Raw genomic sequence first — 16413 nt, 5'->3', positions numbered from 1 at the left:
CATGCCAGTTGACATAGATCCACAAATTATTAATTACATAATAGATCACCATGGTCTGAATGAGATATTTATAACAGCTACCATTGTGTTTTGGGAGCACACTATGACATATAATCAGACGTCAAGTTTGCCATGTTGACTGCTTGCTATTTCAGTGATTTAGCGGAACAGTGCGAGATGGCTGAATTATGGCCATTAATATCATGATTGGATAATTCTTCACACTCATTTGATTTCTGGACAGTTCCACCTCATGAAATATTACTACAAGATGGCAGTTTTCAAATTTGATAACATATCAATCACATATGTGTTCACAATGACATCAATGGGGTTTTGAAGGTGATGTTGAGTAAATCAATCTCAGGTCTTAAGTGATGGTAACTCACATGCCAAACACTGATGACTGTATAGGTGACGTGAAAAGCTGGTTTCAAAGTGCTAACCCACTGAAATACCATGCCACTGAAATTCAGCATAAAAACCCCACTCAGACATATCATACTGACTTCGAGCTGACCACTCTTTGTCGTATCCATCTAGTGACAAGTGCTAGACTGGGAACGACGACTACCATACTTTCTTTTGGTATGACGCAGGCAGGGATCGAACCTGCAGACTGTCCGGAAGGAAACTCTAATCACTACACCAAGAAGGCAGCCAAGGGATGACTATACAACTGCACCACACCACACTCTTCCCAAACACTGCATGTTTATGGTCAAGCTCCAGGAAATCAAACTATCGCCACTGACAATGGGAGGATGGAACGAAACTTCAGGGGATATTAGGTTGTTTCAGGTCTTTACTAGCAAACCTCACAGATAAAAAATATCATTTATTTAAGTGATATGATGCTGCACAGCTAACTGTCAGATGACCATGTCACTGAAACCCTGTTACATAATGAACATGGCGTGACTGCACATGACGGACAAGTCAATACAACCAAACACAGCATATTCTAACCACAATGTATCATTGACATCCAGCATTGATTTATTTGGGTAAAGAGGGCATCTGGTTAGCTTCACAGCATCTCCTTGGGCTGACTGATAACTCCGGCAGGAATGTCGTGTCAGCTGACATTTGTGGCGTGGACAAAGGCTTGCAATGGCACTGATATCCAACCCAGCAAACATCACAATGACAGGATAAATACTTCATAGATATTTCCAATGCAGAACAAAGAAAACCACTGCTAAGTTTGGAAGGTATAAAAATGATTAATATATATTACATAAATTCATAACGGAAAGGTCTGCACTGACGTGCTTGGTTGGTTCCTGAGAGAGCTTTTTGTTGTCTTCAAAACAAGGGGACATAAGAATGTTATGGCTTTTCCATGCTGCTGCATGAAAGGCCTTGAACAGCAGACAACAGACGGAAAACTGTACTTAAACTAATAGCTGCATGTTTGAATTTGAATCAAACATTTTCAAAATGATAAGGATTAGCAAAATATTCATTGATACGGTTACTGTCCTATGTTTTGGTTTCAGAAGAGGTTGACTGTGGGTTTATCTGCTTTTAGCAATAATTCAGCAATATCATATCAACATCAGCAAAATAATATGACTAAGAAGGGAAAGAAGGATGGGAAAAACAGTTCTCAAGGGGATGAAGAATAGGAAAGCATTTCAGAAGGGGATGAAGGATGGGGAAAACATTTCTAAAAGGGATGAAGGTGGGGAAAGACAATACAGAAGGGGATGAAGAATGGGGAAAACATTTCGGAAAGGGATGAAGGATGGGAAAACATTTCAGAAGGGGATGAAGGATGGGGAAAACATTTCTAAAAGGGATGAAGGTTGGGAAAGACAATACAAAAGGGGATGAAGGATGGGGAAAACATTTCGGAAAGGGATGAAGGATGGGAAAACATTTCAGAAGGGGATGAAGGGTGGGGAAAACATTTCGGAAAGGGATGAAGGATGGGAAAACATTTCCAGCAGGGATGAAGGTTGGGAAAAACATTACAGAAGGGGATGAAGGATGGGGGAAAAAATTTCAGAAAGTGATGAAGGAATGGGAAATTATGTAGGTTGGAGTAAAGGATTCCAACCCAGCAAGTTAGAGGAAACCCACACGAAGGAGCCATCTGACACAAACTCTACAGGATTGATGGAAGACTATCAGTTTGAGAAATGAGAAAAAAGTGTGTGGTGTGAGTGAAAGTTACAGCATTAAGGAACCAGAGCCCTGGAGTTCATCATTCGGCATGGACATGAGTTCAGGAGTGGTACTGGAACAGAGCATGACCCAACAAACTGAAAGAAGGGGCAAAGTGGAGGCACTGTTCTGTGATTGGAAGACATATAACATTGTATTGATCAATCTGTGCCTAGGTGACTGCCGTGGAGAGGATGTGAGGGGCTTGACCCATGGACTGGAAGTGACTGGAAACTGCTGGAAGACAGTGTAATGACTTCATATATAGTCAATACCGTATTCGAGAGTCTCTTCACGGATCTCCTCGAGATCTTGCATACAGTCTAGCTGAGCTGGTTCACCATCACAGAGGCTGTTGACACCACTATCATGTGTTGCAGTGTCAACATCATACGTATATATAGCTGCAAGGCACCAGATCTCTCTCTGACCTATAGAGTGTTTGCTTGATCATTTCAGTGGGTATTGATAGCACTCTCTTGGTAGGTAACTTAAACCTAGTCTACTGGCTACTTTTACACCAATAAGCAGGCATTTCAGACAAAATTCTTGCTATCCCAAAATCTTGGTAACAGGGTTTTCTGTATGGAGGAGACTTGATGGAATGGATACTCAGTCTTGGTGAGTCAGTAGTATGTGTGTCATCTTACCTCATCATGTTCACTCCTCAAATAATCAGTCACTGGAGCTTACACAGATATTTTCACACTGTCTGTAGGAAGCTGGAACATTGCTCAGTTTTCAACAACATGGGCACCAAACTAGCAAGATTTTCTGGAGGTTGTTAGATTGTTGCCAAATATTGAGCGATCTCACTATTCTGTGATGAGTGTGTCTTGACTCCATATATGATGGCTGCATCACACAAATTAAATCATCATTACTGAAGGAACTGAAAGGTGCTTCTAAATATTCAGATTCACTGCATAATAATATAAAGCAGTTGTCATCAATGTAGTATGTAACCTTAATGAATGAGTCAACAAACAATCAATTACGTTCAAAGTCTACATTTATCACCAAAACGCTAACCACTAAAGTGATGGATGTAACACATAGTTCTATGGTCTGACCAGTGGCTGTATGTTTTAGTGGCAATGGGTCTAATGAACAGTACGACCTATGATAAGTAATCCCTTTGAGTTAAGTATGAACGTAGTAACTGTAATTGTGACCTGTAATGAAAGCAAACAATACAGTGAGTGAGTGAGTGAGTGAGTTTTATGCGCTTTTTGTAGTGTCTAGCAATATCATGGTAGGAGACACCATAATGAGCTTCAAACATTGCTTTCATGTGCTGAATCAAACCCATGTCTTCAGTGTGACAAGTTATCACTTTAACAACTAGGCTACCCCACTGCCCCTCTTACGTATTTATAACAGGGATTGACTGGATGTTCAACAGTAACACATTACAATCAGGTAACACTGTATCACTAGTAGTCCTCATACAGCATCAACAGGGGACAGATTCTGACACATGCCCCCATTAAAGTCAGACTATCACAATGATGCATCAAAATCAAATTATTACAAGCTACAGTAAGGACATACATATATTCAATGATGTTCCACAGAGGAGTAACAATAAATACTTACCAAGCTGTGGTAACGAGTCAAGTCATTAGTTGGCTGTAACAACAAAGGAAGGCAGCCACCACAATGGGATAGTAACAGACTTACCTAGCAAGGCATGGAATAACCTGCTCTTGAAGATCTGTATCACACGCTCGATGGCATTTTTTAACTGCTTATCCTGCGGTTTGTTCAGCCGACTGTGGTAGTCCTCCAGCAACTCCAGAGCCCTGTGGGCATCTGAAATAATGTTCACAGTGATCAGCTCATCCTAGCAACATCACCAGACACATTCACCAAATTGCCAAACAATTCCATTGTCACATCTAAGGCGGCATTAGCAACACTCCACTATTACAACGTTAAGAAGGTCCTCCAGGGGCTAGCTTCACCTCCACAAACGCTGGCAACAAGCTCCTTTTTCAGAGAATTACTTCTGGTGTCTGCCAAATTTCTTTTTTATTATATTTCGATCTCAATGGTGCATATTTTTCTCCCGTCAAGAATCATTGACATCATCCAGGTACATTTAATAAAACCATGTGCCTATGATAATTATCCATAATTATCAATCATGGTCCTACCTGGCAATCATTATCAAATCTTGTTCAAAAGAAAAGCGTGAGACTATTTCATAGATCACAGCTGTGCATTCAGTCTCATATTCATCTTTGGACGATCAAACAAGCTGACAAGCACTTGCCACTATCACTTCTTAGACAAGTCCAAGCCACTATCAATCTAACCCTATTTCATCCAACCACTATCCATGTAGTAGTTCTAGCCATTATGAAAAAAGCCCTTAAGGTATTAACCATCATCCATACACATAGCAGTTCTAGCCACTATCTATACGACCCTCAATCTAGCCAGTAGCTATGGGGCAGTTCTCACTGCTTTCTATTTAAGCCTTATTTTGGCCACTCTCCATGGACTCATTCTAGATACTATCTATTTAACCCTCACTCCAGCCACCGTCCATGATCTAGTTCTAGCCACTGTGTACTTAACCCTCACTCCAGCCACTGTCCATGATCTAGTTCTAGCCACTGTGTACTTAACCCTCACTCCAGCCACTGTCCATGATCTAGTTCTAGCCACTGTGTACTTAACCCTCAGTCTAGCTACTATCCATGGACTAGTTCTAGCCACTGTCTACTAAACTGTCATTCTAGCCTCTATCCATGGTCTAGTTCTAGCCACTGTCTACTTAACCTTCATTTTAGCCACTATCCATGGTCTAGTTCTAGCCCCTTTCTACTTAACCCTCACCCTAGCTACTATCCATGGACTAGCTCTAGCCACTGTCAACTAAACCCTGACTCTAGTCACTATCCATAGAGTAGTTGTAGCCACCATGGATGAGTTTTAGTCACTATTGAAAAAAGACTGATGTTTATACAGAAATACATTATCTATCCATAAACTAGTTCTAAACACTATCAATCTTACCCAAATCTTGCCACTATCCAGAATGTAGTTCTAGCCACTATTAACAAAGATTGTTCAAGTTATTTTCTATCCTAAGACAAGTTCTAGCCACCTTCCACCCTGGGATCGTCATAGCCACTATTCATTCACTATCCATCAACAGACAAGTTCAAGCTACCTTCCACCCTGGGATCAGTAATAACCACTATTCATTCACTATCCATCAACAGACAAGTTCATGCTACCTTCCACCCTGGGATCAGTAATAACCACTATTCATTCACTATCCATCAACAGACAAGTTCTAGCCACCTTCCACCCTGGGATCAGTAATAGCCACTATTCATTCACTATCCATTAACAGACAAGTTCAAGCTACTTTTCCTCCACAGACATGCTCTAGCTACCATTGGCTATTGATCCACGGACGAAACATGGATCAGTCTTAATTTAAAAGACAGGTCAAATGCAATAAATTTCCAAAATTAAACTTTCATGTCATTAAGGATGTAATTTACCAATCATGGGCCCAATGAAGACATCAAGTCACTCAGGTATCCCAAACTACAAACAGTGGAACAGAAGGGCGCGAGCTGAGGCAGTCCAAGCAACTCCAAGGAATATGGATTGTTTCTGCATAGATCAGTATAACCTCCAACACTAAGTGAATATCGATAAGCTCGATGGTGAAAACACTTGTGGAGCATATTATGGTATATGAACAGGAAGCAGGATTTGCCGTATCAAGGTCAGGCCACAGCATCAAAGAAGGAAGAACTCTCTTATCTGCTTACTGATAAAAGAGTGTGGTTCTTGAAGCATAGCACCTCCTAGCACTCATAACCTTCCTCAACAACGACTCCGCCGCTATGGCCACTGGGGAAATATGTTCTCTTCCCCTTGTCAGCATAGCCTTGCTCCAGGCTGTACTAAAGGCTAAAGCCATTTTCACAAAATACAACACCCATGTCCCAGGCTGTACTAAAGGCAAAACCCATGTTCACAAACTATAACACCAATCTATACACCCACGCAGTACTCCAGACATTGTATTGAGCCACTCATTTACTTTTCACGAAGCATCATTTAAACTGGGTCTTTGTACCTTTCTTCAGTTTTTCACAAATATTTTACTCCCTGGTTTAAGTAAATACATCAGTAAAAAGGCATAATAAAATATCTGCATAAATTACAGGAAATGGACATCCTATACATGTGCCATGTTAGGAATTAAGTATGAAAATATGGATCCATATCAAAGCCCTAAATATAAAAAGAAAACGATTCAGAGATCCCATTAAAATGCTACAATATAAAACCCAAAGACATCTGTACTTCCTCAATTTCAAAGACTTCAATTAATGCTGTTATGCTACTGTGTTTTCAAAAAGAAATGAAGCCTATTTGGTAACATGAAATTGAAAAAAATTAATGGTGAAACGGTAGTTTCTTTTCTTAAATTTTCCATACAGTTGCAGCCAATACCAAGTTCTGTCCAGTCAATCAAGTAAAATAACAATTTTAGATTGACTCAAGTATAGGAACATCAAAAGCTCATAACTTAACAAGAGTCATCAGAAGATGACATGTGCCCCCCGGCCCCCACATATTTGAAAGGGCAAATCATCAGTTACTTAATGTCTCTTTAGAAACGAAGCCCATCTGTCCATTTTGAGACTAAGGTTGTATTGTTTCCATGGAAACCAGGAAAAATAAATATGCCAAAACTTTATAAATAGCAAAAGGCATGACTTTGTAGTCTGCCTCAAGTATCTGCCAAGTTTTGCAGAAAAATATTGAACAGTTTTTGAGTTCTGCTCCGGAAACGAAGCCCATACCTCCATTTTGTGGCTAAGTCTGTAACATTTCCAAGGAAACCAAGAAAATGATAAATCACAAAAACCTGTAAATAGCAAAAGGCACCACTTTAGGTTCTGATTGATATATCTACCAAGTTTTGCAGAAACATATTGAACAGTTTTTGAGTTCTGCTCCGGAAACGAAACCAATCCCTCCATTTTGTGACTAAGTCTGAAATGTTTCCAAGGAAACCGAGAAAATAATAAATAACAAAAACCTGTAAATACCAAAAGGCACCACTCTGAGGTGTGCCACACATATCTACCATGTTTTGCTCACAGATATTAACAAGTTTTTGAGTTCTGCTCCGGAAATGAAACACAGCTCTGATTTTGAGACAAAGTCCGAAACATTTCCATGGAAACCAAGAAAATAATAAATCACAAAAACCTGTAAATAGCAAAAGGCACCACTTTAGGTTCTGATTAATATATCTACCAAGTTTTGCAGAAAAATATAGAACGGATCTTGAGTTCTGCTCCGGAAACGAAACTCACCCCACCAAAATGTTCCATGGAAAAACAACAACAAAAAAAATGGCAAAACTCTGTAAATAGCAAAAGGCACAACTATAGGTTATGATTATTATATCTATCAAGTTTGGTCTAAAAATATTAAATGGTTTCCCAGTTATGCTCCAGAAACAAAAGACGGAAGGACGGAGAGACGAGGCGTCAACTATATCCCCCCACATTACATGCCATGGGGAAGTCTAAGTAAACTTATCCTCAGTACTTTTCGTTACACTCCACCAAAGAGTCTAACAAAACCTTATGGGAGGTCACATCAGGTAACCTTTCAGATTGACCAATCAGAACACAGCTTACCATTCGCACATCCCTTAGGAACTTTTCATCTCGAAAAGGTTCGTACCTGAACGATTCCGAATGCTATTTAGCGTACGATCGCTTCCGGGTGATGCACACGGCGGTCATACTGCCATGATAACGGTGAGTAAACAGTCGCTGAAAATTGTGTTTTTGACAATATTCAAGGACGTTATCTTGCGGAAATATTAGCTAATGGTAACCATGTCAACAGAAACCCAAAGCGTATATACTGCAGGTCAAATAACTGTGTTATATGCTGATTTTTGTTTGTGGAGAGATCTGTGTCGGCGACGTGAATATTTTGAAAGTCCCTCCGATCCCTAAATAGTAGCCGTTGTCTGATTGGTCAAATCTATTTAACCGTCTCACATTTGATTGGACTGTCATTGGTTGCTCAAAGGTTACCTGATGCAACCTTCTAATAGGTTTTGTTAGACTCAGTGGTGTAGTGTAACGAAATACACTGAGACAAAGTTTACTTAGACTGTGCCGTGGGGATAAAAATATAAATAAATAACAACAGTTTTCCTTTGTAAGTTATCAGAGCTTTGGAGATTACAAGCGGAATATAGAATCATTCAGTTTCTATGTGGTCCTATTTAACAAGGTCATGTCAAACACACAGGTCATAATCTGGTGTTGTACTGAAATTACCCTCCAGTAGGGCAGGACTGGCTTCCTATTTCGTGAACACCTGGTTTAATGACGGGTGATCATTCATTTGAATGCCCACAGATACTGCAGCAACATGGTCAGTGTAACAGGTGCTTGGTCAGTAATCACAGGAATACTGGAACCAGTTTCATATACATGAAACATGAAACTGTGCCACCTGGTGCCAGTCAGGAACTTTACAGACCATTTCACACATTTTCAACTTGCTGTTGTATTCAGAACATGTACTGAATGCCCTTTATCACTATAAAAATATTGACATGCTCATCAATGTTCATTCCACATAATCAAAGTCTGTTATAATATACACCAGACGATCCAATGATTGAGATTGTTTGTCTCCGAAGATCCAGCTTAAAACTGATCTTCAATAATCCATGCTTGTCATGAGAGGCGACTCAGAAGATCGGGTGGTCAGGATTGCTGACAGGTCATCACTGATATCATATCCCAAATGCATAGATAGATGCTCATGCCAAACAGAATGCTTTTTATGGTCAGAGAAATATTAGTTCGACACAACGAGTGAGTGAGTATATTTCTACACTGGTTATAGAAATATTCCAACTATATCAAGTCAGATGAACACCAGAAAAGGGACTGACACATTGTACCCAAGTGGGGAATCGAACCCGTGGACACAAGTTATTTTAGAAGGCATGTAAGTCTTTTTTTGAAGAACCAGGAAAATTTTGAGTCACATCCCTCTGAGATGAGCTCAAAAGTATGTTGCCATAGAAACACCAGTCTTAGCTTAGACAGTGAAAGGATCCATATACTTGCTGATAAAAACAAGTCTAATTTGATGCAACAATATGTACTAGTGACTACTTCACACAGTGCTTGACTGTCACTCTACTTCGACATGAACCCTGTCTCCATGACTCAGTACTAAACTTCCCGCTCAGCAGTCCTGCAATTCCTGACAGGATAATATGCTTCGAAGTCTTACCTGTAAAGTCATCCATTAAAATGGGAGAATTTTCAGATACATTCAGGTCACCATGACAAGATGTAAAGTATTTCAATTTCAGTTTTCAAGATACTAACATTATTTCAAAGATTTGTTTACAGTAGTCACAAACCTTGACCCTAAATACCATATCCTCTGGTGGTAGGAATTGACCAGTTGACCAAGATAGAGTGAGTGAGTTGGGTTTTAAGCCATTTTTAGCAATAATCCAGCAATATCACTGCACGGTACACCAGAAATGAGCTTCAATCACTGTACAAAAGTCTGTCAGGCAAATTTATCCAGAAAATCCCATGCAAGTCTAGAATGTGTAGCAAGTCTAAAACTCGACTTTCAGCCTCTGAACATGAATAAAGTCTCTGGGCTCCTTTTCATCATATTTTATTATTTTCATTTAAAAACTGTTTTTCTGTAAAATATGTTCATTTCAGAGATTAGATGTTAGTTTATTTTTATCCAAGTGGGGCTGAGATGGAGATTTCTGTGTTTGAAGTTAATCAGGCTCTCACCTGAGCCTTGCTCTGGAGCAAACCACAGTTCTCACTGATGATTAATGCCCTACTTGTGATAACACTTTGTATACCCCAATGACATTCATTTATATCATCAGGATTCATTTTCATCTCATCTGTCTACTTTGAACTCATCCCTCCTGAGCAATTTAATCTGTTCTACTGGCTTCCTCCTTATGACCCATGAAGGTTCTGGTTAAAATGTTGGCCTTCTATAACCCATGCATGTTGTAAAGGTGAAAACGGGATCAGGTGGTCAGGCACACTGAATTGGTTGACATATGTAATGGGTTCCCAGTTGCGCAGATCGGTGCTCATGCTGTGGATCACTGGACTGTCTGGTCCAGACTCGATTATTTACAGTCCGCTGCCATATTTCTGAATACAGCATAAAACTCACTCACATCTTGTGTGTAACAAGAGTGCTGCTTTAATAGTATCTGTAAAATAATAGTCAACTGTGAGTGAGTGAGTGAGTGAGATAGCATGTCCAAATAACACCAGCAATATTACAACAGTGGACATCAAATCCGAGGACACAAGGAATTCCAGGAGGCATGTGAGGCTTCTCTTGAAGAACCATGAACATTTTGTCTCACATCCATCTGCCATGAGCTCAAACGTTTGTTGCCATAGAAACACAAAAGCCTTGGCTTAGACAGTGACATGATCCATATCCTTGCTGATAAAAACATGTTTAATTTGATGCAACAATATGTGCCAGTGTTGGGGTAGCAGCCACTTCATGCAGTGCTTCACTGTCACTACTTCACGCAGTGCTTCACCATCACTCGACTTCACTATCACGCTACTTCACAGTGCTTCACCATCACTCTATTTTACTGTCACGCTACTTCACAGTGCTTCACCATCACTCTACTTCACTGTCATGCTAATTCACAGTGCTTCACTGTCACTCTACTTCACTGTCACGCTACTTCACGCAGTGCTTCACCATCACTCTACTTCACTGTCACGCTACTTCATGCAGTGCTTCATCATCACTCTACTTTACTGTCACGCTACTTCACGACAGTGCTTCACCATCACTCTAATTCACTGTCATGCTACTTCACACAGTGCTTCACTGTCTCTCTACCTGACCGTGACTCGTGTCTCCGTGTCCATCACAGTTGGAACAGAGCTTCATGCCTTCAAAGGCAGGGCCCAATTTAGTGCTTTGTTACTTGCACTGGTGCAACCGAATATTACAAAGTGCAACCTACTTATTAGTCTAACTTAGTTTTTAAGTGGGTAAATTGCAGTAAATAGCAGTAAAAGCAGAGCCAATGGAATTTGGCTCGTGCAACTAGTTTTTCTACCATGTGTAGTCAGAATGTTCTGTTAACAGTATCTTTCTGCTGTCAACTGTGAGTGAGTGAGTGAGTGAGTGAGTGAGTGAGTGAGTGAGTGAGTGAGTGAGTTTAGTTTTACGCCGCACTCAGCAATATTCCAGCTATATGGCGGCGGTCTGTAAATAATCGAGTCTGGACCAGACAATCCAGTGATCAAAAACATGAGCATTGATCTGCGCAATTGGGAACTGATGACATGTGTCAACCAAGTCAGCGAGCCTGACCACCCGATCCCGTTAGTCGCCTCTTACGACAAGCTGAGTCGCCTTTTATGGCAAGCATGGGTTGCTGAAGGCCTATTCTACCCCGGGACCTTCACGGGTCAAGTGAGTGAGTGAGTCAGTCAGTCCAAAAAACACTTACATGAATAAACCAGCAACCTCAGAGCAGTGGACATCACTCATGCCTAAATGCTGACATATCCCTCTCTCAGGAAGTACCAACACTTAAGCACTCTTGCAGGGGTTCAAAAATCCCATCGCCCGATGCTCGGGACAAGTCAGTTTTCATTTCGGGCAATCAAATAATAGTATCTTACTTGTCCGTGGACTACTAGATAATTTCCACCTATGCTTTCAAACTGCAAATAATCTTGGATATATCTGCTCACAATGAAGCTACTAGAGTTCACAATAATAATAAAGTAGAGCTAGGAGAGAGTGAAATTCTCTTCAATAAATAGTCCAGTATACATTAACATCATGCATTGTGTCATAAAGTCAGGGCAAGTGGAATATTAGTCAGGACAAGTTATTTTCTTGAAGTCACTTGCCCTGTGGCAAATAATGGCTTCTCAACATATTTTTTAACCTCTCTCTCTCTCTCTCTCTCTCTCTCTCTCTCTCTCTCTCTCTCTCTCTCTCTCTCTCTCTCTCTCTCTCTCTCTCTCTCTCTCTCTCTCTCTCTCTCTCTCTCTCTCTCTCTCTCTCTCTCTCTCTCTCTCTCTCTCTCTCTCTCTCTCTCTCTCTCTCTCTCATCAACCTAATTCTTGCACAATCATTTCTTTCAGGTGTTTCAAATGTGAAAACCATTCCTGACAGATCTCTGGTTTTCTGTAGAAATTCACTTAAAAACCTATAGATGTGCCTCAAAATAACATTAACCACAGCCGCATCTCGCACTACAAAGCATGTCTTCCTAACATTGAAAAACATTTCTCCAAAGATACAACTGTTTTAAAAAATGTTATTCAATTAACCTAACTTGAGTCCAAACTGTGATATATTTTTTACATGCAAATCTAACAAAGAAATTGATTCCATATTATCAGGGTTGTTGAGTGAAGGCTCAGACAGTTATTCTCTACAAACAGAATTCACATAAAAACGTGACCTGTCGACAGCAACGCTAACTTACCAGACACTGAGAGTAAGCACTATTGATTTCTTGCCATTTTTTTTCACTTAAAACTTTCTCTTGCCAAGAAACGATTTCTTAGCAATGATCACAAATGGTTGCCAAAAAGTTGACCACTTGTTGTTACTTGTTTGAACCAATCGCACAACGGGAGAGTACAGTTAAGTGAAAACTCTTGCTTTCCAAATGTTATCAAACAAATTATATTCAACCTGTTTCTCTTAAATCATTATTGCATGAAGCATATTTTCTTCAGATCACCTGATGCATCTATGATTTCAGAAATGATCCTTGTAATTCAATCACTTCTACACAAGAAACAAAATATTTGCAGCACTAACAAGATCTGTTTTTGTCCATCCTCAATTTCACAAGGAAGTTTTTTCACAGAAATCAATACTTGTTTTCCAAGTTTTTCGTCTCATCAATCATTTATTTCTGGAAATCTGAAATATTTTCAGAAATTTGTCTTAGTTCATTCTGAAGACATAAATGTGACTTTGTGGCTAGATAAATATGGAATCACCTCTCTCATAGGAGAAGCGTGCGTGAAGAATCCCCATTTTTCACATGTAAAACTAAAACATTTTTAGAAATAGTTAATATCAATGATTGGAAATACACACTCATTTTCTCACATTGAAAAGCTCACTATAAAAGCTAAAATGTTAGATCATCATGAAGCTTTTGCTCCCTGAGCGAAACAGGTCAGAGTTGAGTTAACCCCCTTAGATTATGACATCACTAGTGCCAGTTGATTTAGGTAGGCCTAGTCCCAAAGCAACCACTATCTCTTCTGAAACACATCAAGTGAAAAAATATGTAAAACTGCAAAAGATTTATCATAGTAGAAACTGAGAGAAGCGGGAACAAAAAAAACCAAAACACCTAAATGGAATATAGATTACAAAATTATCTGTAAGACATCACAATCAGTAAACAAATTTCACAAAATGGTGTGTTCACCGACATAAGTATCTGGGATATTATCACAAAGACTTTCGTTGATTTTATTGTTCATATTTGCATACATGTAACATGTAATTAATCAAAAATATTTTGACAATCTGCGTGGAGTTATTGTCTTTTACTAGTTTTAGTTTTTATTGTCAAGGGAAACAGTCTGAAATGACAACTACTGATGAAAAGCAGAAGTTGGAAGTCAGTGATGGTGTCACGCTTGACAGATGCTTAGTAAATTGTCTCGATTGCAAAAAAATCAATGAAATCTATCTTGTATTATTTCCAAAATTCTTGCTACAATCCATGTATGTTTTAAAACTAACGACCAAGTGAATACAACCAGTAGGAGAAAATGAGAAAATCATAAATAGCATAAAATGTTTACTGTTTTTTTCACATTTGATACAAATGCTGTTTTCTGAGCCTGTATTCGCTATAACACCGGTTGTATTTGGCTAGTGACAGTACTACAAACACAAAATACCACCTTTCGACATAAAAGATGATTTTATGTTTCATATAGAAAAGAAAAAAAGTTACAAAAACTGCACATTCATCAACGGCTTTATCAGATAAATAGCAAATTTTGGATTTGCCAAAAGAAGATATGTTTGGGCTTTGGATATACCAGATAAATACTTTTAATGTTGAAAAAGTGCACACCAAAACGGCACAAATAGACATGATTTCTTGTCAATATGGAGTCTTCTGTCAACAGTGACAACAATGGACCAACCAGTATGATCATGGACAAAAATTTTCACACTGACTGGATAAGTCTGTATCAGAGCCCCAGTTGGAAATATACCTCTGTACCATCAATCTAAAACATGGATGTAAGAGTCACCTTACCTATGACAAAATGCAAAAATTGTGGACAAGACTTCAGTGGACAGTTGAGGTAGCTAGCCATACTGACATGGAGGTAGGACCCTGGCGTACCCGCGAGGATGACCCTAAATTATGTACCTGAACCATTTCATAAGCTCCTTGACCTGTTTAATCTCTTCTATTTTCTTACCACTTACACACTTCTCTATACTGCAGGCCTAGGCTTCACACCCATAGATAAACAACTCAAGTGTTCATGACATCAAACGCAAAAGTATTACAAATAATGTGATTAAAAGGGGAGCGGTTCAAAATTTATTCATCTTAATTAATGTGTCATGCTGGAAATTATATTCAATCACCTGTCTTTTAGACTTCTTTGAAAATAGACAAAAGTATTTGCATTGAAAAAAATAACTTTTTTAAACATTTTTTTAAGTTGAATGAACAATTGTGGATGTGAAAGGGACCAGTTCAAAAGTAAACAAAATATAGAGATATTTGCTATTGCCATTGGTTTTGACTTCTATGCAAACAGCCTTTCAACAGGATTAAAGGATTACACAATGTCATTTAGGAAGTGGTCAAATGAAATGTATGTCATATTTGGGACTACACTTTCTTTTAAAGTACAAATTCTAGTACCTTTTTGGTTGAGTCCTATCCGTGATTCAAACCTGCACCGTCAAAGTCAGGCACATAATTGCCAGCATACGAAGTCAGCCGCCTAGCACCCTCAGTGGAAGTCAGGATGGCTGAACATGCTGGTAGGCTGACTTAGGTACCTGATTCTGAAGGTGCAGGTTCGAATCCCGGATAGGACTCAACCGAAAAATTACTAGAATTTGTGCTTTACTAAGAAAGTGTAGCCCCAAATATGAAATGTTAGGATAAACGGACACTTCACTAAAGAAACTTACACCAAAACCCCCACAAAGACCAATACAATTCACATATTAAGTGAGTGAGTGAGTGAGTTGGATTCAATGACGTAACAATCACATCTCAACCTTTAATATCATAGGTGGATGAAATGGGGTGGGGTTTAAACCCCCGACCCCTTCCAACACCAATGCAAAACATTATTTTTAAAGTGGTTTTCAATTATATTTAAAGCGGCGCTCAAGCCTCCTACTTGGATCTGCCAATATCAGAGCTTGTTAGCTTAATGTCAGAGTTATTCTGACAAGATGCAAACCTGAGATCCTATTACGAAACAATACCTTTCTGTCCTTGCGGTCTGTAAAACAAACATAAAACATATACACGGTCCTGGTATGCTGGGTAGTCCACTGGTCTCTATATGAGCACAATGTGTTCTGACGTCCCCATTGTCATACCGATGGAACCTAACTCACTCACTCACTCATTGAAGAGACAAATGAGTAAGTGATAAGCATCACATTAGTGCATGCACATACACATCTCCAGCTGTCCACCGAGCCCGAGTGTTGTATGGAAACAGGTAATTCACCAACACTTACCAACAGGCGGATATTGATTGGCTACTCATCACAGTGGCTGGGTTTGTAGTTCAATGGATAGGATTGTATGGAACTCTGTGTGGTATTGTTAGTCAAGCTACCTCTGCAGCCAGGACATGGCATAATGTAATTATTGTTACTCATTGTAGGGAATCGAAGTCTTTGATGTTTGAATATATGAGTTTACAAGCATGTTGTTTCCTGAATGGATTTATTTGAGATGTGTGATCAGTTAGCTTGTTAGAGGAAAAGACTGAGTTTGTTGGGTGATGAGTTAATGGGATGATGAGTGTCAAATCGGGTGCAGCTGATGTTTAAATGGAAGCGTCCTGGGAGTCCAGTGCTTGTAAGTGAAGCAATTCATTTTGCAGAGTTCAGCCCCCTTGACATGCCTGG

At 39.4% G+C, this 16413-nt stretch overlaps 1 protein-coding gene across 6 annotated transcripts in view; it reads right to left on the bottom strand.

The window, feature by feature from the left end:
• LOC137281271 (disks large 1 tumor suppressor protein-like) overlaps positions 1-16413 on the bottom strand; it is a 285708-nt gene that overhangs the window by 250145 nt on the left and 19150 nt on the right. For all 6 annotated transcript variants that reach the window (XM_067812423.1, XM_067812424.1, XM_067812425.1 and 3 more), the window contains exon 2: positions 3856-3987. In XM_067812423.1, the coding sequence (XP_067668524.1) occupies positions 3856-3987 (132 nt within the window). The remainder of the gene's footprint in view (positions 1-3855; positions 3988-16413) is intronic.

This window comes from Haliotis asinina, chromosome 4, assembly GCF_037392515.1.
Source record: "Haliotis asinina isolate JCU_RB_2024 chromosome 4, JCU_Hal_asi_v2, whole genome shotgun sequence".
Classification (NCBI taxonomy): Eukaryota; Metazoa; Mollusca; class Gastropoda; order Lepetellida; family Haliotidae; genus Haliotis; species Haliotis asinina.
Note: the sequence above shows the minus strand (reverse complement) of the source record. Positions and strands in the feature narration are given on the sequence as shown.